At 34.9% G+C, this 24,641-nt stretch overlaps 1 protein-coding gene across 1 annotated transcript; it reads left to right on the top strand.

Moving 5' to 3' along the window:
- Positions 1-1,388: 1,388 nt before the first annotated feature.
- Positions 1,389-24,641, top strand: crispld2 (cysteine-rich secretory protein LCCL domain containing 2). The gene is made up of 15 exons (XM_058780484.1): positions 1,389-1,823; positions 4,485-4,819; positions 8,123-8,241; positions 11,094-11,226; positions 15,289-15,404; positions 15,772-15,872; positions 15,962-16,129; positions 16,380-16,440; positions 16,816-16,882; positions 16,975-17,105; positions 17,212-17,255; positions 17,724-17,796; positions 17,910-17,985; positions 21,396-21,526; positions 22,890-24,641. Exons 2-15 carry the CDS (start codon positions 4,565-4,567, stop codon positions 22,939-22,941), a joined length of 1,527 nt encoding a protein of 508 aa, XP_058636467.1. The 5' UTR covers positions 1,389-1,823; positions 4,485-4,564; the 3' UTR covers positions 22,942-24,641.

The following is a 24,641-nucleotide window of genomic DNA, read 5'->3' on the forward strand; positions in this document are numbered from 1 at the left end:
AAAAAAATCAAGAAAAGAAAATGCTCTCATGCAAAAACAATCTCCAGCATATTCAGTTATCAGACATGACTGGAACTTCAAATGGGACTGTTACCTAAAATATCATTGCAATTTTAACTATATTTTTCTATTTTAACATATTTTAAAGTTGATATTTGAAAATTAATTTTCTGAGACAGCCATTATGACTTCAGTGTCACGTGTCAGTCTAATATGATGACTTGCTGCTCAGGAAGGAATTCATTTCATTATCAATGTTAAAAACAGTGTATTTTTGTGGAAACCATGATACTTTTCTTTTCTTTTTTTCTTCTTCTCAGGATTATCAAAATAATCTTTTGTAACATGTTAGGTTTAGTAACATCTGTAAGGTAGTTGTTAAGTTTATATATATATATAGGATACAATGGGGCTAAAGGCCCCCCTTAAGAAAAAATGTGCTACTCACTGCGCCTAAAATGTATAATTGCAGAGAAAATATATACGTTGTATTGAACATTAATGGAGCAACAGATTTTGTGTGGAAATAAATCATTCAAGTTGTTTATTTTATTTAAAATTCTTATAAATGTATGAGGGGGCAAAGGGGGCCTTTTACCCCACACACAGGGTAAAAGGCCCACGGTATTGATACAAATACTTCAGCTAAAATAATGTTTTTTAAAATAATGTCTAAGTTAATACTTGTTCAAAACATTCACTTTAGCAAGGTTTGTACTATTTTCTGCTTATTTTGAAAAATAAAATAATGAATTTTTGTTCAATAAATATACTGTCATTAAAATATGTTAATATAAAAATGTATTTTAAAATACAGAAACAAAATCATTTTAATAAGTAAAGATTCTGAAAGTATTGAAGGAGATCCAATAATATCATGTTTTTAAATATGATGGTTTTATTCTAAACATGGTGATTATCTCTAATATGGACACCCAACATAATATATATTTACCATCTGAATCTAACCATGACATGTCAACAAATTGAAAAGTCCACACTTTTACATATTTCGTTATTTAAAAACTGTTGCTTTAATTATCTTAAACAAAACTGAAAATCATAAAGAAGACCTTTGTCTCAAAATATATGCATTAATTTTTTGCGATTCTCAATTGCTACTTAAAACATAAAATATTAGATCAAGTATCAACTTTGCGCTGCTGCGGGCGATCGCATCAAAGATCAGACAAATATACACGTGCATCTTGAAAAGCGAATGTTTTGGAAAGTGCTAAACCATGTTTTTGTGCATTTAGATGAAAATAATATCAAAGGCGCCTTTTACCCCTGGGCAGAATTAAAGTATTATTATTATTATTAAAGTTAAAATTAAAATAGACGGGAAGTAACATGACAGAGTAGCCTACATAGTAATAACATGTTATAACTAGCCCCGTTCTCCATTTATGACGAAATGTCATATAACTATTAATGTATAGACGGGCCTAAAGACATATTACAAAACGATAACTCCTCGACAAACATCCGGCTGTGTTGAGTTGTTGAGTAATCCTCTGGACGCCTCTCTGGAGCTGGTGTGCGATGATTTACGTTCTTTGCGTTTTCATCTTGACATCGTTCGTCAGAGCGCCGGAGGTTTGCCAGGAACACAACCTTCCTCAGCCTCCCCTCCTCTTCTTCACGCTCCTCTGCTTCGCTATAAAAGGCGCGGAGCTTCTTCCACACACTCAGTCGGAGTCACCAGCTGCCAAACACAGTCCACTACTCACACTTGTTTGACTTTCAAGGAACATACTCCAGCCGCAAGACACAGAGCTGCAGCAACCTCTGGGATAGCTCGTGGAGAAGACGCAAACTAGGTAAGATGTGTTTCTGACAGTGTATTATATGGAAGTTCAATTAATAATATGCATTGATTAACTGATGCATTTAGTCAATTAAAGTTGGATGTGCAGCATCATTGGAGGAGCTGTTTTTTTCTCCTTTTTTGGTAACGATTCATTAATAGTCAGAGTGTAGAATCTAATGCTCATTAATCTGCACATCAATTTGAGAGCAAGATGCATTATGGTCATAATTTTGGACATTAGTTGCACTCATTGTCAGTTGGAAAATGTGCATGTGGTTGAACTGTCATGCTTCATCTTATTCCATTTCAAACTTTAATGCTTGTGAAAAGCACAATGTGCAAAACCAACCACCAGTTAGCCATATAAAGTACAGATGGACCACCTGGCATGTTTTGGCTCGTGTTTATGTGGACCAGGTGCCCGGCTGGCGTTTTCCTGGCTGCTTTGTCTGTCACGGTAGTATAAAATTCGGGAGAGAGATGAGATGGCACTGAATGTGAACTAGAAAGAGAAAGAGCGAGGGAGAGAGAGAGCGGCAGCTGGAATTGAAGGGGTGCCTGTGTTTACTCAGACCGGTGTTGGATGTCAAGGCTCTGCAGAGAGAGTCAGAGAGAGGGAGAAGTAAATTACAGAGCCATGAGAGAAAGATTTGGATTGTTGTAGGTCCATTACGTTTCTGGAGTTTAACGTTTGGCTCTTCAGCGGTTAGATGTGTGGGCTAGAAGTGGCCACTGTTGTCATTCACTAAATAACTCAAATTCACTTGCTCTTCGCTCCCGTTCTCGCACACTGCTTGATCCTGGATAATTCCATTCCCAGAGAAAGTCAGTCCGGGACAGAGAAGGACCTGCTTTGATTAATGTGTGAATCTGCTAATGAATTATCCATTGTCACCTCGGGAAATGAATGACTTTGATAAACAAAGTTGAGTTTATGGATAGATTGTGAACCTGCAGAGATCAAACAGACCTGCTGGTCCATCAACCTAAACAATCTAATCGAAGGAGATCAGGCTTATGGTTTGATCTTTTGAGTAGTAATGAAGATTACAATGGGGTTTTTGTTATGTGAGGCTTTGATAGTAATTGTTCTGTAAAGATGGGGCTTTTGGCTTGACAATTGATTATGGCACACAATAAACATTCTTCTAATTGGAGCACAAACTATTCATTTGCTGTGGATCAGTGTGGGCCGCTTCATTTCCTCATTGGTGAGTGCTGCTCCAGTGAAGATGGCAAATTCATCTAAACAATTTACGGCATTTGTGCAGGGAGTACAAAAAGGGTGAATTAGACAAGAATCCTGTAATGTCTGTCATATTTCATCTCAATATCATAAGAAACAAACGAGGACTTATATTTTTCTTAAAGAAAATGAAGCCTATTTTAGGACCATTAAGATGTTTTGTATTCTGACATTATTAGTTAACATAATTAATTAAATAATTGAATTATCATTAATGAATTATTAATCAATTAAGCACAGTTCTCATTGCTGTAATGTGAAAAACTGTAATATTATAAATGAATAATAAAAAAGTGTATAACATCTAAATAAACATGGTATTATCTGTTGTACTTGTAAATGTACTTTATGGTGATTTAAAAACATTTCAATATTTGTACTATAATATAGTAGAATAAACATTATTTGGTTTAGCAGTAAAAAATAACCACTTTAATTCATGGATATTTAAATAAACATGATTTTGATATTTTTACTGTAATATAGTGATGCAGTTACATTTTTATGTGTTACAGTAAAGATGATAACCACTTTAAGTTGAAAAAAAAATGTATGTAATTATTTTTACTGTAACAGTGACAGTTTATTTTTTAGGCATTACTGTAAAGATAATCAGCGCTTTAAATAAAAAACATTGTATTTCAATTCTTTCACGGTAATAAAGTGATTCAGTTACATTTTTAGGTGTTACAGTAAAGATAATAACCATTTTAATTTATGCTAATTTAAAAACATTGTAGTTCAATATTTTTACAGTAGCCTAATAAAGTGATAGTCACATTTGAATTATTAACCATACTAATTTTATGTTCATTTAAAAACTTTGTATTTCAATATTTTTACAGTAGCATAGTAACACAGTTACGTTTTTAGGTATTACAGAAAAGATAACCACTTTAATTTATGCTAATTTAAATTGAAAACATTGTATATCAGCATTTTTACTGTAATAGTGATACAGTTATCATGACTGGGTATTACAGTAAAATTAGAAAATGAATTCGGGAAGGAATGTGCTCAACTGTCATGAAAGTAATATCCCAATTAATCTTATTTGTCTTAAAATAGTGCTTGCTTTACGCAAAATTACTTATTTTGGGGTGAAATGTAACACAAGCATTAGGATAAGCATTAGTTTAAGCAAAGAAGCAGTTGCTGCACTACATGGATGGATGCGTCTCATGTCGTTCCAGAATAGTAACCCTCTATGATTGTTGTTATTGGATTCTGTTTGTGTTCATATATTTGTGGTGTATGTTTAGTCAGGATGCAATAAGAGAGACTAATGAAACCAATTTAGCAATGTCCTCGTTGAAGCACTGATTTCTCTTTGTGTGTAAACACATGGACGTGTGTTTACTATCCAGCGTTTGCTCCGACAACTTTCCCAACGCTTGTCCTCATGGAAACCATATTTCTTTCCAGATTTTTCAGAACAGAGCCCTGAAGACACGCTCACACAAGGCAGTCTACTGTAGTCCGACCCTGACAGCATCACCGCTGCCATGCACAGGCTCGTTTCCATTGCCCTGCTATTCCTGGGTGCCAGTTTGGCTGCTTCCCTCTTCCTCCCTGACTCTCTGGAGCTGAGGCAGCTGATGCAACGCTACCAGGATGAGCTGGAGCCCAACGGCACAAAAGCCGATGCACCTTTACGCACTCGCAGAGCCATCAGGTGGTCAGACAGAGAGGAGATCCTGCAACTGCACAACAAGCTGAGAGGAGAGGTGTACCCGACCTCCTCCAACATGGAGTACATGGTGAGAATGGAACACAGTTTGAGTCATTTTACCCTCACAACCAACCAACTCTTTTTATGATTTACTGTAATATAACACAAAGACTGTTTCAAAAAGTAGGGAACAACGTTATGTTGATTTCTAAGATCTTATTTAAGTTTAAAATGCTGAAGGAAAGTTTTCGATGTGACAAGTTGAAATTTTCCACACAAGATGGCAAATAAATCGAGAGAATTATTGATTATAAATACAAAAATAATCATTCAATACCAAAAAGTATCAAATTCGATCTATTTAAAAATGCATTACTCTTTCCAATATTTTGTGTGTGCTATGTATTCCTTTATGAAAAAGTACACTTTAGCATACCTTTTAAAAAAGTACTTATTATGGAAAATAATATACATTAAAAGAATATACTTAAGTGTTAAATGAATGTAACGTTTTCAGACCCTTAAATACATGCTAATTGCAATTAAATGAAAATGTGTTGTAGTTTAAATTGATATACTGTTGAAACTTGTATGTTATGTATTTAAATACATTTTTAATTATACATTTGTAATTATGAAATTACAATTTAGTGCATATAAAATATATTTACTTTAAATGTAAAAATTAATAACACATATTAAGGAAAGTATACTCTTTTTAAGTACACTTAAGTGACCTTTGATTTCATTAATATTATCTGCAAGTGTAGAGTTTTTAAAAACACTTATGATTTGAAGTGTGCATTCAATACAATTAAGCACACTTCTTTTTCACAAGGTTTATTATGCTTATTAGATTATCACACTGTTAGCTTAGCAACTAATTGCTAGTATTATACTATTGGAATCAGTAGTTTGTCTAGTCTCCCAGTGCTGTCTATGAATAGTCAAATCAACTTTTGAGGCTCGATTTCAGTTAGTATACTGCCTTAGAAGGTAACTGTCTGTGTAGTCAGCAAGACAGTTCACTGTTCGTTTTCGTCTGCAGGCATTTTTTTAATATTGACCACACATGTCGAGAACTGTAAAAAAAAACAGCACTTGTTCTGCATTAATGACCCTGATTTATACTAATTGCATATTGTGTTAGCAGCATTCATCATTTTTTTTTTTCTTCTGGTGCAGTAAATTTGCTGTAAGGTTTGTGTAGGTGCCAAGTACTGGCTTCATTGGAAAAGACATGTTGAGTTTACAAGTGTAATCCTGCTGTGCCTTTTTACTGTGGAGACAATTACACTGAGGTTGACGCAGGAGCCATGACACAGATAGAGAACAGAGCCAAAGATTAGTGACATTACTGGACCAGAGATGAGGCTTCAGTTATGTGACAGAAACGGCAGGTATATTGCCTTAATTTTCAAGTGCTATAGGGATTCCCTTGTAAAAAAAAGAAGTACACTTTAGAATACGTTCAAAAAGATTACTTATTATGAAAAAGTACTTATTATGTAAAGTTCTTGTACAGTCTCAGTTTGTGTATGTGTAGTCAACTAGGTATAGTAGTTATAGTATTTATAGTATATGTATAGTCAGATGGTTAAACTGTTGTATAGCCCTATTGTGGTTGTTTTTTGTTTTTTTTTGTTTGTTTTTTTCCCCCTATATTTGCATTGCTGTATGTGTATCTCATGTCTAACTAGTATGTAGCACCGTGGTCCTGCGAGACACGACATTTCGTTCCACTATATGTCCACACATGTAGCAGAATGACAATAAAGCTCAACTTGAACTTGAACTTGAAAAAAATAATAAAAAATACTTGTGCGCACTGCATGCAATGTTCTTGAACACTTAGTTGCATGTTAGTTGAAATTAAATGAAAATGCATAGTAGTTTAAATGAATAATTAATAATTAATTCATTAATTCATTAATAATTAATTAATAATAATGAAATGCAATTAGTTGAACTTAAGCGTTTTTAACCTTAGGACTTAAGTACATGTACATGTAATTGCATTATTACATCTATTTTCTTGGAAATATGGTTAAAGTACTGCTGAATGTACTAACAAGCATTTATGGCAAACTAAAATATACTTTAATGCCATTTCTATTAAAACTTAAAAAGTAATGTATTTAAATATATTTGAAATTACACATTTGTAATGACAGTTGCAATTTAGTACATTTAAAATGTATTTTAAATGTAATATATAATAACACACTACAATTCAAATCAAGTGCTTTCATATATCAGTCAACACATCAAAATGACACATTTGACAAAAGATTATTAAAACATAATGATTTCAAATCTACTTTAAAGTAAAACTTTTAAATTTGACATTATAATAAAAAACACTTGTGTGTTAAGAATCACAGTCATGAAAATGTACTCCAAGTACACTTAAGTGACCTTTTATTACTTTTTTTATTTAAAAAAAAATGCTTTTATGTTTTGAAGTACACTACAAGTGCACATTCAGCTCAACTAAGTGCACTTCTTTATAGGTATAGTTATAGTTCACCCAGAAATTACAATTTTGTCATCTTTTACTTGACCTGGCAAAAGCTCTTGGTTCAGTTGAGCATAACTGAATACACCTGCATCACTTTCACACATTTGAAGGCCTCAACATTATTCCATAGCAAGGCATTGTGGGAAATGGAGTTTTTGAGGGAAAAACTTTTCCATAGGACTTTTAAGTAATCATAGGTGTACTAGGGACCTATAGAGAGCACAGTCCTGCTTTATTGCTGTTCCCCGTGTACCTTTGCGTATGGTAATCGAACGTGAGTTTAATGTTGATGTAGTGAGTATTTTAGGGGAAAGATACAAAGAGCAAGGGCTTATGGTTAATGTAGTTGGGTTTATGCCTTTGAGAAAGACATGAGTCTACCACAAGCAGGGGTTTCAGAACAGCTGCCAGGCCTCAGCGAACAAGTAAGGGTTTCAGAAATGTGGCTTAGTCCCAAACAGCACCTTCAGAACTGAGGTTAGAGAATGTGTGAGTGTTTGTACCCATCATGCAGTTGGAAATTTACTGAGAGTTCCTCAGAGGTGAAGAATCCTGTTCTGTGGCACGAAGTGAGTCCTCCCTCCCTACAGGTGGAGAAATAAGCTGGGGAAATTTGTCTCATTTAACCCTGATTGCTGGGGATTTACAATGGATGTGAGCCAAGATCTGATGTGCGTGCTTGTAGCCAATATTTTTGTTGTATTGGGCCTGATTCCCAGTCCAATAGTGAAGATGAAGAGTCAGAGGAAGGCAAAGGGAATTATCTGGGAATAAAACTCAGCATGTTCAGTATTTTGTGAAAGTCTCAGTGCAAATATATGGGAATATGTTCTGGTGGGAGTTTCATTTAGTTTGTGTGTGTATGACCAGGTTTGGGACGATGAACTGGAGAAGTCAGCGACCTACTGGGCAGAACAGTGCCAGTGGGAACATGGACCTAAAGACCTACTGATGTCCATCGGGCAGAACCTGGCAGTGCACTGGGGAAGGTATTAGTGCAAACACATTTACACATCCGTCTGTTCCTGTAAAGTAACCAGTCGCACATGGTGTTATCAATGCCTTGGGAAACCATGGAAATATTTGGGAATTTTAAAACTGTCATTTCCAGGCCTAAAAAGTCTGGAAAATATATTTTTCTAAAAAGATATTTATTTAGGGTCTCTTAACTAGTTGCTTATTAGCATGCTTATTACTATATATACTATATAATAAGCAGCAAATTAGGAATTTATTGAAGGAAAAGTCGTAGTTTATAGCGAATAAGTGTTCCCTACTCTTAAGTGTTACCGATATTTTTTCTTAAGGCAAGAAAAGTTATTCATTCAGATTTTGAGACATTTTTTTGTTGTATTTCAGACTTTTGTGTATTAATTTTATCTTTGTACTTTACATTTACTATTATGCGTTTATCCAAATCACCTCAAGTTGCAGTAACTTTTAATAACATTTCGCAGGCAAAAGGTTTCCATTGTCCTTTGTCAGTAGCAGAGTATAACGCGTTACACAGTAACTATTGTAATCTAATTACTTTTCCTGGTAACGCAGGAAAGTAATGCGCTACATTTTAAATTTTTGTAATTTGATTACAGTTAGGCTACTTATGTGAATAAAATTATGTTACTTAAGTTACAAATGCAGTGGTAAAAAAATATGAAGTAAAAATCATGTTTTGCATGTCAGTATGCCCTTTAATAAATTACCGGAGAATGCGAGCTAAAATGCAGATGAGTCCTACAACATTTAGGACTACAACAATCATATTTCAAAATGTTGCACTCGACATATTTTAGTCTGGGTATTATAGTTTGGGAAAAGTTCAACAAGTGAATGTGTACAAGTTTATGTCACAGTAACACTAATAAAGTAAAAAATAAATGACTAATCAAAATAAGATCATCCAGTGGATTAAACCGCGTCGGCATCAAGGTTTATTCCTCACAGTGCGTCTTCTTCCAAAAACGAAAAGGAGCCGAGATGAATTTGAATCTTTCTTTGTTTACAGTGGTGATATGGACATTTACATGTTCGTGCGTCTCAAGCTTGGTTTCGCGTAGATGATTATCTTATAGCGCATGATGTGCGTGGGCATGATCACATTATGTGAGCTCAGATGGAAAAGACTTGACCTTGCGTTGGTTTCGTATGGATTATTTTATCAGAGAATATTTGCTTTCGACATGACTTACTTCATTTAATAATCTTTAAGCTTTCTTTAGATAAACTATTTCTCATGTCATTTTCGTTCATTTTAGCAACTAGTTTCAGGAAGATATTCACGGAGACTGAGAATGCAGAAAGTGCAACCTATTTGTTTTCTTTATTTTACAAAACCAAAAAAAAAAAAAAAAAAGATTGTTGATATTGGGAGTGTATGTAAATAATACTTATGTATTTTTTTTCAGTCAATATTAAATTAATGAAAGAACTATGAGTTTCTCTTTGTAGTGTATTTTTTTTAGGTTGATAACTTGAAAAGTAAAGTAAACTTGAAAGTAACTTGAAAGTAAAGTAATTAGTAATCTTATTACTTTTTAAATGCAGTAATCAGTAATGTAATCAAATTACAGTTTTAAAGTAATTAGTAATTTGTAGTGGATAACTTTTTTTTGAGTAACTTACCCAACACTGGTCAGTAGTACCCATACCTTTTGCATAATTTTCATTGTATTAATTCATACAAAATCAGCAATATTGCAATGTATACAATATAGTTTCCTACGAGAAAACAGAACCATTTTACAAGGTGGAGATTTCGTATGAATTTGTAAAATGTGAATTCATTTGTGCAATGATTTTTTTTGTAAAAAAACATTTTGATCCACCCCTCCCCTAAACATAACCGTCAGTGGGGCAAAAGCAGATTGTATGAAAACGTACAAATAGGATCATTAGAAATTCATACGAAATAGCTGAAACATGCAAGCTCTGCCCAGATTTAAGAAGTAACTCAAAAAGTAATGTAACGCATTACTTTCCATGAAAAGCAACTAAGTAACATTATAGTTACTTTTTTAGGGAGTAACGCAATATTGTAATGCATTACTTTTAAAAGTAACTTTCCCCAACACTGTTTACATTGCATCAAAAATATACAGTTTATCAGTTCATGCATTCACTGGGAATTTAAAACCATCACCCTGGCACTGCTGCTGAAATTAACTTTATTTTTTTACTAGTGCTGTCAAACGATTAATCGCGATCAATTGCATCCAAAATAAACGTTTTTGTGTAGATAATATATATGTGTGTACTGTGTATATTTATTATGTATATATAAAGATACACACATACAGCATATATTTTTAAAATATTTACATGTATATTTATATTCATATAAATTTGATCATATATAAATATATAAAATATATAAACATATCATATCTTTCTTAAATATATACATGCATGTGTGTGTATTTATATATATATATAATAAATATACACAGTACACACACACATATTATGTAAACAAAAACTTGTTTTGGATTATTTTGGATTAATCGTGATTAATCGTTTGACAGAACTATTTTTTTACTTGAACTACTACGGATAAGCATTTAATCCACCAAAAATTCACCAAAGTGATCCACAACCAATCACCCAGATGAATTTCCTATCATTTTTTAATCCTTATTCAGTAATCAAAAGAAATGAAACCTGAATACACAAGTAAATGTCATGGATTTGACAAATGCTCTTTAAGTTGCTTTGTGTAAAAACATCTACCAAATGAATTAATGTAAATGCATTTTACATATAAAACCCTATTGATGTAAAGATTGTATCTTACTGTGGCCTGATATTCATAATAGTATTATTTATTGCATCTCTCTCCTGATAGGTACCGCTCTCCGGCCTACCATGTACAGGCCTGGTACGACGAGGTGAAGGACTACACCTACCCTTACCCGCATGAGTGCAACCCCTGGTGCCCTGAGCGCTGCTCTGGACCCATGTGCACCCACTACACACAAGTGAGTGAGAAAGACCAGTTTGCTTACAGTTTACAAACAATTATCCCAGTGGGACTAAACAACATGACATTGTTTATGGTTTTAAAACTTGCGTGCGAAGGTGTGCACGTGCCAGCTAGCGTTTCTCCTCACCAGCAAAGTTTAATAAGTTGCATGTGTGACCTGCATTAAAATAGAAATGCCTTTGAAAGCAGCATATGGACCACTGGTGTTCATAAACCTCACACGAAACAGTGTCACATAATGGTCCCAAAATGTATTTAGACATCTGAGCTAGTCTTAAAAATATGTGAATGCAATTGTATCACATTACAAAATATCAAATCAAGTGGTAATTAAAGAAAGGTAGTACAAAAAGGGTTGTCAGGTATGATTAAAAAGTACATACAGTATTTAATTTTATTGGATAATATGCAAAATATTTTGTCATTTCCTGAATGTGAAACCTTAGTGGACATGTTTATTGGGGAAATGACTCCATCCACTAAAATCACTTTGGGAAAATTGTAAATTAGAAATTGTTACAGAAACAATTTGATATGATATTTTATTGTCTAATTCTTATATTATAAATGAAGCTTAAAGGTATAGTTCACCCAAAAATGCAAATACTTTAATTAAAATACTACTATATTTTTAATATTCTCTTGTCATTTTTGTCCATCCATTGAAAGTCCAGTGAGGTTTGTTATTGCACATCAAGCATGTGCTGTATGGTTGAGATTGTTTTTACCATATTTGATGTGTTCTATGTATGCACATTGATGAATGTTTATATGCAAATTAATTCTGTTCATCTTATAAAGCGATAGTGTCTGTTCAGAAGACTTGGATTAAACTGCTCGATTCACATGAATCACTTATTGCACTTTTCAAAGTGTCAAAGGTTTGGTTGCATGAACTTTCAATGAAGGGACAGAAATCTCTCATTAAAATTTTCATTAAAAATATCTTCATTTGCATCTCAATGGGTTTGGAACGACATGAGGGCTTGTTGACGATGACAGATTTTTAATTTTTAGGTCCCTTTAAGTGATGTACTTTAGCTTGGGGACCAATTCTCACTCTTAACTAACTATTAACTATGACTTTTGCCTCAATTAACTCCTAATTTGCTGCTTATAAATAGTTAGTAGGTAGTTGTTTACGTATGGGGTGGATTAAGAGATTAAGAGATCATTAATATGTGCTTTATAAGTGCTAAAAACAGCAAATATGCTAGTAATATGCATTGGTAATTTGCATAATATGCTAATAAGCAACTAGTTAATAGTGAGAATTGCTCCCTAAACTAAAGTGTTATCAAGTGACGAAATACTATTTAGGGCCACTTTAGTGGTAACCCATGGATTTTTGTGGTTCTTTTTTTTGAAAATGGTATTTGAAAAAGTAATGTGGATACTGTCAAAACATATCAAACATGCCAGATCAAACAGATGCAATGCACAAAGAAAAGGAGAGCAGGAACGAGAGACCAACTAAAGTTCAAGAGAGACAACAACAGAGAAAATTGAGGACAAAAGGAGGGGTTGAGCAATAGCCTCGTGTCCTCTCAGACTTTACTTTATCGCTGGGATGAGTTTGTGAAAATACACATTCACTCAGCTCTGAAAGCAGGTCACAAGCATCTGGAAGCCGTTCCCAGACTCCTGAATCATTTTCCTGTTTGACCCGAATTCCTTTGAAGATTCAGAACGCAGAGTCGTAGGGGATCCGCGCCAAATCCGTGCCGCGATTCTCCCCGTTGCCCTCCTCTCTCACGTGCTGTACGTGGGAGAACAGGTCTGGAGGCCCCACGATCTTCTCGGTGCCAGACGGTCCCTCAGGGTTAAGATTGAGTTTGTGTTTTTTGAGATTGATTAGTTTGCTATATCATTGTCCCATGGCCAATACTGTCTGCGGCCTCTGCAGAGGAAGTGCTTTCCTGAGGGAGTATTGAGACGTGCTCCCTCGATTGCGTTCTATGAGGTTATATGCAAACCCATTACGGTTTAACAGTATGTACAAAAAAAAAAAAGTCTGAGTAAGCGCTTCCCTTTCATTTCACAGTCAAATGGTTTGGCTCGTGCTGCAGGGCTGCACCCGGTGAACCCTATTGTGTGTAAGCGAATCAGAGAGGGCCTTGACCGCAGCTCAATGGGCTGCACGCAGGCATTACTTTGTTTGTGTGGATAAGAGTGGATGAAGGGAAGTTTTTCAGGAAACTGGACCGGTCACACTTGAGGTGCTTCTCCTTCCGCCCTACAGGGCAGAATGAAAGAGGGCAGTCTCTATTCACGGCCCCCGTGGCCCCATCAATCTAATGCTGCTGCTGCCCAAGAGCGGAGACCACTTCCTGCTGGGGAACAATTTCTCCGCAGAGGGAGTCGATATGGATGTCTTTTTTTTTTTTACGGTTTCGACAATAACAGCAAATGTACCTGCATCTTTCATGCATGCAAAAAGATAATTATTTGGTATCACTTCATCTTAGGTGTCTTACTTTGGTCAAAACATTTTTTTTGGAACATTGTATTGTGTTTATGGTGAATTGACAAACATGTTTGGTGCTATTGAGGAGGGAGACAGGTAAGGTTAGGCACATGTTTTTTTTTTTTTTAGTTAAGTGGTTACAAACAATTTATTTTAGCTACATTTAAATAAATAAAAAATTTTGAAAGTTAGTCAACTAAATTTATTTAAATGTAGCTAAAATAAAGTGATTGCAACCACTTACCTTAATTTTTTTTTAGTAAATTCAATGAATCATTTTTTTCCGTTTAGGGTGAGGGGTAGGGGTAGGGTCATCAGTGTAATCAATACAATACATGAATTAATTATAGATCCACAGCTGATTTTAGAGTGGTTTTGACCACTTCTTTAGCTGGTCAGACTGGGAGAACAGCTGACCATCCAGTTACAAACAGCTGAACATCTTAGCCAAGCTGGGAGACCAGCATAAACCAGCTAAGACCAGCCAACCAACTTAGGCTAGTCTTTTTTTTTTCTGTGCAGGGATGCTGATATTTTTTTAAACATAAGTACAATGTAAAAATGTGTATATATTGAATTGGAAAATTGCTGCCATGCTTCTAGTGTTTTGTGGTTGCCAGTTGGTGGAGTTGTTAAGGTGTTCTTAGAGTTTTGTAATGCAATGCTAAACAGCTGCTAGGGTGTTTCTATGGGGTTGCTAGGGTGTTATAGATTTTTTCTAAGTGGTTGCCAGGGTGTTCTAGATGGTTTCCAGTTTGTTTCTGAGTAGTTGCTAGGGTGTTCTGGATGGTTGCTTACTTAATTTTTGCACAATTACATGAAGGATATTTTGTTATGACTTTTAACATGCTGCAACATTTGAAAACTGATACTTTTGAACGTCTGCATCACATATCCAGCTTCATATGTATGGGTTTTCATATTCAGTAAGTTTGATAGATAGCTCACGCAGAGTTGCACTTGAGAGGTAAAGAGCTCAGGTAAGAACCCTGTGAAACTACGGTTCGACGAAACCTGCATATAAGGAAGTTAAAATAGCACAGCTGCATCAACAAATGCATTTTTATATCAGTTTTGCATTTGTTAACACTATCAGGTAGGTTTAGGGTTGGGTTTGGTGTAGGGGATATTTACAACACGATAAAGCATTAACGTTTAGCGACACTCCCTGGATATTTGAATTCTGAACCGCCACAATACGTACCTGAAGCAACGTATTAATAACACAGCAATATGTGCCTGTATAATGTAATAAAACGTGCCAGGGTGAACTCGTGTTTTAGCGCCACCCACTGGACATTTCACTTTGTGTCATTATGTATTTAGAGGCACGTATTTCCAGTGAGCCTGGGTTGCAAAAGAGCCTATAGATTTGGCTTGGGTTCATTGTCAGTGTATTGTTCTATGGGATGTTTTGCTAATTTTATCATTATCCTGAACTTCAAGATTGCTTAGAGAAGAAATAACACACTTATGTCAACATTCCAGATGACTTACATGTCAGTATTTATGAACAAATCCATTTTCCTGAGTATAAGCAAGCGCCTTAGCAGACACCATTAATAATAGCATATTTCTCTTCATTTTCAGCTGGTCTGGGCCACGACCAACCGTGTCGGCTGTGCTGTTCACACGTGTCCACGTATGAACGTATGGGGAGAAATCTGGGAGAACGCCATCTATCTCGTCTGCAATTACTCACCCAAGTAAGACAAGCTCTTTATGCTGACGTTTATTCACTTAACACCAGATGGCTAATTACTGTTCCTGATGATGGGCCTATGGAACGAAACTTTCTTAAAGCAAAGGTTCCATTCTTTAAAACACGGAGGCTATAAGCAAAGTTTCATCCTTAGGAAAATGGAAAAGTAAATGGAGAATTTTAGGAAAGGAAAACACGGGCAGAATATGCTATTCTTTTCCAAGCTAATGATTTAATTTGGCAGCTGGGAATTGTTTTCCTTAATCAGTCTTGAGATGTGAGTATGTGATAATGTGTTTTGAGTGCTCAGTCAAATGTGCAGATTTTGCAGTCGTTTCCAAACTCATGCTGAACCCGTGCCCTATTTCTAGGGGGAACTGGATCGGGGAAGCCCCTTACCAAAACGGCCGCCCCTGTTCCCAGTGCCCACCAAGCTATGGAGGAGGATGCAGAGACAACCTCTGCTACAAGGGTGAGCGCTGATAGATGAACGATTATAAAGTTATAACACATGGAAGTCTAAATCTAATTTTTTGTTTTATTTTGTGATTTTGTTTTTAGGAGACCCTGAACGTCATGAGTCTCCAGATATGAATGAGGTGGAGAAGCCCCAGGAGCCTGTACAGCCTCGAACTACTCCAACTAGGCCTCAGCCCAAACCCTTTTTGCCCCAAAAACCTGCAAATACCAATCCTTCCTCAACCAAGATTACAAGAACTACCTATCTAGGTTAGTGTGAATAATATTACTTGAAATAATGAAAAAACTCTTTAGAAATGATATAAAAACTATTAATTATTATTATTTATCATTTTAAATTATTTTTAAATAAATATAATTAAAATAAAGAATAATTATTAGCATTTTTAGTATTTTACAATCGTTTAAATGAAGCTTTGGTAATAATGTGTGCATTTATTTAAATTATTTATGATAAAAGATTTTAAATTTCTACTATTTTTATTCTTTTGCCTTTCAGCACAAAATATTAAGTGTGAGACAAAAATGAGGGACAAATGTAAAGGAGCAGCCTGCAACAGGTCAGTGTAAAATAATTTGATATTTCTTTAAAGATTTTAAGATATGTTAAGATATGTTAAGTCCGTAAGTCAGGACTTGGCCTTACGGACCACTTAACTGTTTAGGGAACAGCTTACTGTGTAACTTCATCATTGCAGAGGTTCTTCATTAACTTATTAATCAAAATTATGACACTAAGTGCACTTAACTGTAATAAATGTGCTTTTGTAGTTACTTCAAATCTTAAAAGTATACTTTTAAAAGTCTTTACTTGCAGATAATATATTCTTAATGAAATCAAATGCCACTTAAGTGTACTTAAAGAGAGACTGTCTCAACACACTTAAGTACACTTTTCAGCAAATTTTACTGGTGATTTTATTTTTATTTTTAAGGTACAACTGCCCAGCAAACTGCTTAAATAAGAAGGGGAAAGTGTGGGGAACACTGTATTATGATGTTGTAAGTGTTACTTTGAGATTTTACATGGTCTTGTTTAAGTGGATGATGTTAGATTTTTTTATTAATTCCTTTTTTTTCTTCTATTATTTTAGCAATCGAGTATTTGCCGTGCTGCTATCCACTATGGAATAATTGACAACAATGGAGGCCTTGTGGATGTAACGAGAAAAGACAACTTCCCATTCTTTGTAAAGGCAACCAAGAATGGCGTAGAGTCATTCAGGTAGTCTTAATGTTAGGATGATATCAACTGAATTCAGTTTGTCCACAACTCACTGTCTACATTGGAGTTATTCAATCAAATCTGCATTGTTTGATTTTCTTTTCAGTAAATACAAACCTGGCAATGCATTTACAGTGTCGAGAGTGGAAGGTGAGTATTTTTATTGTAATATCTTCATAAATATTGAATGCAAATATTCTGTGACATACAAGTTTCAATTGGAATGACATTGAAGTATATTTTAGTTTATCATAAATGCTTGGTAGTACATTCAGTAGTACACTTTAACTACATTTCAAAGAAAAGTTAGATGAAGATATTCTTAAGACCTACTCAAGTTGGTCAAAAACACGCAAATGATCAACTAATTGCATTTTATATACATTTAAACTATATTTAATTGCAATTAACATGCAATTAAGTCCCCTAAAATATTGCATTCATTTCACACTTTATTTCCATAATAAATACTCTTTTCAAAAGTATGCTAAATATGTATTATTATGTAAATTCAAGTATTCTCATTGATATATGTTTTCCAGTATGCAGTCAGTGTGTTAATTAAAGCTACTCAAATGACTGGCAAATCATCTTTAGATGTATTTTTCCCTTCTTTAGAGCAAACAATAGACTGCTACACAACAGTGGCTGAGATTTGTCCCTTCAAGGCATCCACCTCTCATTGTCCAAGGTACTATTCAGTGTATTGCAATATTCGCCATATACACTCCAATATCAGGTCAATTGTATGTACTGTCCTTGTCGTTGCAATGCACCTTACCAGTTTCCCCTCTATCTCATCAGAGTCTTCTGCCCAGCTAATTGCATAAACGAACCTTCATATTGGGCTCCAGTGGTCGGCAGCAACATATACGGAGATGTAAGTAGCTGCTTCAGTCCGAGAGTGCCCTTACAGGGCTGAGAGATGAGAAATGAGGGAGAACAGGCATTCGTAGTCAGGCACTTATGAGTGCTAAAGTGAGCGTGCTGCTCTTGTGGTGAGGGTCGACCACCAGAATTGTCTGTGTGAGTCTAAAGGGAGATTTCGGTGAAGGTGGCCTCCATTGTCACCACTAATTTCTCTTGCAGAGAGTGTAGAGTCTGACCACAGAGCAGCAGCTTGGAAAGCAGCTCTCTTACACTGACTCATGCATGCCTGAGGTCAGGACTTGGCCTTACGGACCACTTAACTGTTTAAGGAACAGCTTACTGTGTAACTTCATCATTGCTGAGGTTGTTTATTAACTTATTAATCAAAATTATGACACTAAGTGCAGTTAACTGTATTTAATGTGCTTTTGTAGTTACTTCAAATCTTAAAAGTATACTTTTAAAAGTCTTTACTTGCAGCTAATATATTCCTAATGAAATCAAATGCCACTTAAGTGTACTTAAAGAGAGACTGTCTTAACACACTTAAGTACACTTTTAAATCATTCGGTCATTACGTTTTATTAATCTTTTTCACTTATCACTTGTTATTCAATATTACATTTAATGTCAATATACTTTAAATGCGCTAAATTGCAACTACATAAAAAAAAAAGACATTAAAGTATATTTAAAGTACATTTTAGTTTAACATAAATACTTGGCTTCACATTCAGCAGTAGCTTTAACCATATTTCAAAGAAAATAGAAGTCATTTTAAAATTACATATAAAGATGTACTTAAGTGGGTCAAAAAAGCACTCTACAGTTAAGCTAATCACATTTAATATAAATGTAAACTATAATACGTTTTCATTTAATTGCAATTAACATGCCATTAAGGATCTGAAAACATTCAATTCAGTTTGCACTTAAGTATATTATTTTGAAGTATATTATTTTTACTCTTTTGAACAATATGCTAAAGTGTGCATCTTTTCCACATAAAAAAGGCAAAGAAAAAAAGACTGTCAATTACTATTATGTCATTCTAAACCTGTATAATTTTTTTTTTTTCATTTAACACAAAAAGGAACTTCTGAAGTATAATGAATGATGACTATTCATTCACACAAATCACTCTGCATAGCTTATGTGAGAGACAGATCAAACTTTAAGTTGTTATTCACTGATAATCTTCAGCAGGCTCTTTAGCGAGATGCCAAACACTGTCAACTCCAATTTGTGAATGAATCATTCAGAAATAGATCAGCTGGATTCATTGCAAAGCTCTGAATCAAACTGTAAGTTTAATTTACAACAATTGAACGGTCAGTCTTCAGTTATTTCTTAATTTGACTTAAATCAGGATATATTAGCTCCTCCTACATGTCTTTTTCTCAGAGAGCTAGTGTGGAATGGCCTGGTTGTGTAGTGGTGTGTGAACTCAAATGAACTTGTTGCCTTTTGGCCTTACAGCCACATTCCTTTGTAAAAGCTGAGCGTCTGTGTAGCTGGCCTCAGATCAGTGCACACTTTCCAGTAAGCATTAATTAACCCTCATTATTCAGTGGTTTGGACTTGGTAATTTGTGAAGGTAGTCTTTGTTTGAAAGTGCATGAGCAATTGGATGAGTATTATAAGATAGCGACACACAGACGTGTGCGATGAGCTGTGCACTTTCATTACTTTTCATTACTGAATGGTTTTGCGGACAGAAGGGATTGAAGCTTCTTTCCAGGTTAAAAGAATAAAACCTGAAGGTACATGCAGTTCCAGAGGGTTCACGCACACTAAGCTGCTCTGAAGCCAGGTGTCTGGCTAACTTGCCTTTTCTGGAGCTCTTGAGCTCTGGCCTTGCTCTTGTGCGTGCCGTAGACATCGAAGTGATGTCATTTGTCCAGGCTCCTTTAGACTGTTTACATCTCAAGGACTGTGGAATTGAGCGTGGAAAACATAGTTGCATGGTGCTTTGGACATTGTCATTATTACTGTTGCTCACTTACGACTTGTGACCAGATTTTAGCCTTGATTTACAGCCTGGAGGGGTTGAGTTTATATTTTTTAAAATAAAGGTTCCAAAAAGAACCTTTTGTGAAATGGTAAGATTCCATAGATGTTAAAGGTTCCTCTTGGAACCATAGATGCCAATGAAAAAGCTTGATTTTATAAGAGTGTAACTGACGAAAGACTGACAGGGCCAGTGTGCAAATTTTGGGCAGTCGGAGTTGACAGATTTCTCAGAAAATTGTGTAGTGATGGGTACAGACTCCAATTTTTATGCTTCTGACTATGATTCCATCCAACGTGTTTCATATTTTGGGCTGATGTTAGAACACTTATCTTTCTTTGTGAGTTTGTTGCGTTTGTTGTAGAACAACTTGCAGTGTGTGATCCTCAGTCGTTCAGTTACTCTCTGTAGATATTTAGAAAGTCGATGAGTATATGATGCCTTGTGTTTTGAAATATGCTGAGTTGTGTAGTGTATTTAAGCCTTAAGGGATTCATGTGTCATGTTGTGTAACCATCAATTTATAAATGATAACATATTTTGTACACCTTTTGTACACATCTTAATCAGTTTTTAAAATGGGTTATTATATTATTTTTTAAAACAAATATCATGATTTATTAACTTCATGTCATACCGCATGACATTTTCCAACCTGAATTAACCTTGCTTTGTCATAAAGAGGTCAAATTACTGTTTTTCATTTTTTAATTATATATTTTTTATTAATAAGCATCAAACTAGTTTTAAAATATTTTATTTTCTAAGAATTAATAATAAAAGATTATACAAAACTACTAAAAATATTTAAAAAATTGCCCAAATGAATTTCATTTCAGAAATCAAAAACATGCACATCATAGAAGATATGTATTTAAATCATTGTATTTAAAAAAAAGTTTTTTTTTAATGATAAAAAGAAAGAAAGAAAAAAAAGAGCATCATGTAATTCATGTGTAGTTTGCTTACCAAGGCTGCATTTATTTGATTAAAGATACAGTAAAACAGTAATTTTGTGAAATAATATTACGATTTAAAATAACTTTTGCTTTTATTGTAATATATTATAAAATGTCATTCATTCCTGTGATGCAAAGCTGAATTTTCAGCACCATTACTCCAGTCTTCATTGTCACATGATCCTTCAGAAATCATTCAAAAACTGTTTATTAATGATAAATAATTATGCACCAGTAGTAATTGCAGGGTAAGCATAAGTTACATCTTTCAAAAACATTAAAAAATCTCAATTACCTTTTGACTGGTAGTGTATATACTATAGTATATAACAAAAAGGTTTGTGTTTTGAGGAAGCATGATATAAATCTTCCAGCATGAAGGTCAATGGAACTACTTATGAACACTGGCATGCCGACTAAAAGAATACGCTTTTGTCTCCTCGTGTCCAGGGCTCCAGTATCTGCCGAGCAGCTATCCACGCTGGGGTGATCAAAGCCAGCGGCGGCTATGTGGACCTCCTGGCTCTGGATAAGAGGAAAAGCTACACCGGGACCTTGAAGAATGGCATCCAGTCCGAGAGGTACATGTCCTGTATCTCGCTTCACCTCTGCTCTCGATTCCTCCCTTCGCTTTCTCTCAGTAACTCAATTCAGTGGTCAGAAGCCAAGATGGGCCAAATCTGCCTGTGGCATGTTAGTGGTTGAAGAGTAATGGTGTGGTTTCTCGTCGAGGATGGACCACACAGGGTATCTTTGCTTACTCTCCAATGCAAAGTGCTTAAATCGACAGAATTGGCTCCAGTGTAATGAAATCTGACGCTTGAATCAAACACCATCATTGAAGGAATCGATCCTGGCCTCTTAAACGCTTGCCGGCCTTGACCGGCCTATAGACTGAGCATAGTAAAGCCATTTACTGACAGCTTGGATAGATTTCCTATTCATATGATGCAGTCTAGGGGAAATGGGGGGTAGCCAGTCATGTGAACTCTGCTTTATTAACATGGAAGTATTCACATGCTCTCTATATTAACACTGGATGGAAAAACTGTTGGTGTCTGACTCAGTCAAGGATAATTACAGCACATCCGATGCCAACGAAGCAACCAATACACCACCATCTGAAGGCCAGTCCATTTCTGAATAAATGAAAAGGCCAAGAGCAGTAGTCAGTAATGAATGCTGGAAGAAAACTGAATGAAACCGCATGCACGAGAAGAGCACTGAGCCAGTGTTAATATCATGCTTTCCAAAGCTAATCTAAAGCATGTACACAAATCATTGAAGTCAATTAGAGAGCAATGATACTCGGTGAGTTCAGACTAGACCAACCCAAAGTCGAATCCCTATTGTTTCCTTTCTGACTGTCACTTAACTGTTTTGAATGAGCACATGTAGTAGTGTACTTCAAATCTAATATAATATTAATTAAACATAAGGCCACTTGAAGTATAAATTGCACTTTAACTACAAATGTCAAATTAAAAGTTCTATTTTAGAGTGCATATTATTTATATATTTTTTTCCATATATTTTTCACATATTTTGTCATGCTTTTAAAAGTACAGATGTTGACTATCATACTAAAGCACATGTAACGTGCTTTAAAAATAAGTTTCGTTATTTGATGTTACATTTAAAGTTCATATATTTTAAATGTACTAAACAAATGTGCAATTACAAATATATAAGTCCTACTTAAGTTGATCAAAAAAACACTCCAAGGTTTAAAGTTCAGTTAATTCAGTTAAAATTTAAATCGTTTTAAATTTTCTTTCAACTGCAATTAAGTGTTTAATGTAAACATTAAAAGAATATACTTTAGTGTGAACTGAATGTAATTTAACTCATCTTAGATCTTTTTCACAAAGATCTGTTCATAAAGTGGCAAGTGTGTGTGTGTGTGTTTTAAATAGTTTGTTTCTTTCTCTTTCTTTCTCACAGTAAAACCAATTCAGAAGGCGGTTCGTTCCGTGTCTTCGCTGTTAGAGAGTGAGACGGCACTGACGGGACACAAAAGATCACCGATTTGCTCTCGAAAGTCAGGACATATCAAATGAAATGCAACATTTGGACCAAAGAGACATTTACAGAAGACCAAAGGATGTGTCAAAGTCTGCTAGCTCAATCCATGGGCTTCCAAAGGTTTTATATACAATTGTGAATAAGATTTTTGACCACATGCAGCTCTTAACAAAATGCAGTGTGGTAGAAATGGTATTTTAACAGCGGTGCTGGTTTCAATCGTTGTTGTTTTTTAGATTCAAGTCAGTTTATTTTTTGATTATATTCTGTTAGTCTTGAATACAAGCAAATTCTCTAATTTACATACAAAATGCATATTGATTACACTGTATTTAATCTGTACAGATATTTTGTTGATTTATCATTTTTTGCTTTATTTCCTAAATCATTTTTGGAAGCCGGAGCTGGAATAGGGTGTAATAGTCACACCCACTTTTTTGCTTTAAGAGATATTTTTCCAGTTCAGTTTATCTATAGTAAAAAAATCCAACCATCTCCATGATGAATCACAAAATTACAAACATAATATGAAAATATAATTTTCAGCTCAGATGGTACGCCTGTCTCAAAAGTTCAATTCAAAAATCAATTTCTCTATGAGGAAAATGAGTGGGATTTTTACTTCCGGAAACTTTTGCGCTCTATTGCAATAGTAGTTGAGTGTGTACAGTGCAGTACGGGGGATTTATTAAACCTGAAGTGGGCAAACAGATGCTTCGTAGAGAAATGGCAAAGAAAAAGAGGCGAACCTCCAAGCAAAAGAAACCTTTTCTTCATAATGCATGTAAGCCTTCCAGAGTCAACAGTACTCAGACTTTATGGTAAAGGTGCAAAAACATTGAAACAATGTTCAATCCCAGGAGGATTCAGAGTCACTGAGTGCATGTTTAGGCTCATCTTTCATTATGGTGCCTTCATTTTTGTTATTTATTATTATGCCTCCTTCAACCCCTGCTCAGAACTGCAAATTCTGTGGAACAGAACCAAATATTTATGAATGTGACATGTGATATGTGCTCACTTGAGAATCGAACGTCTGTCGGCGTCTAACATATTCCTGTTTGGTTAAATGCTATATAGAACCCAGAGCTTGTCATTACTGCCAAAAGCAATTCCATTAGAAGTTTAACTTTATTTTTTATTTCACACGAAATGAAACTCAAGTGCGCCATGCCGACTGAACATCAGTTTGTTTAAACCACTTTATACTGCAACATGATAAAAAGGTACTTGCGCTGAAAGCCATGCCTCTGAAAGGAAAGAGACTGTTGTATATCAACGGTATATCTACTTCTTATCTTAGTGCATATCTCAGTTAGTGTTCAGATTCGAGGATTTAGACTTAATGTAGATGTTCTTATAAAACAAGGGCCATGGAGCACAATAATCCCTTTGAAGGCTTCCGTTTTGCTGCTTTTAACTTTTCACCGACTTTTATTTTCTTTGTAACTTTCTCGAATTGTTACCTCAGTCTTGTTGCAGCGATATATTTGAGTATTGATGTTTTTAGGGAAATCATAAATGTTTGTACAGTACAATGGTTTGTGTAAATATTCAGATTTGTGCTTTGTTTTCAAATCCGTATTGTAAAAGTATGAAAGTGTATGTCATCTGTGCCTTTTTTAAAGCCAGAGGGATAATTGTTTTTGCACAAATTTAAAATTAAGACTA

This window comes from Onychostoma macrolepis, chromosome 07 (genome assembly GCF_012432095.1).
Source record: "Onychostoma macrolepis isolate SWU-2019 chromosome 07, ASM1243209v1, whole genome shotgun sequence".
Classification (NCBI taxonomy): domain Eukaryota; kingdom Metazoa; phylum Chordata; class Actinopteri; order Cypriniformes; family Cyprinidae; genus Onychostoma; species Onychostoma macrolepis.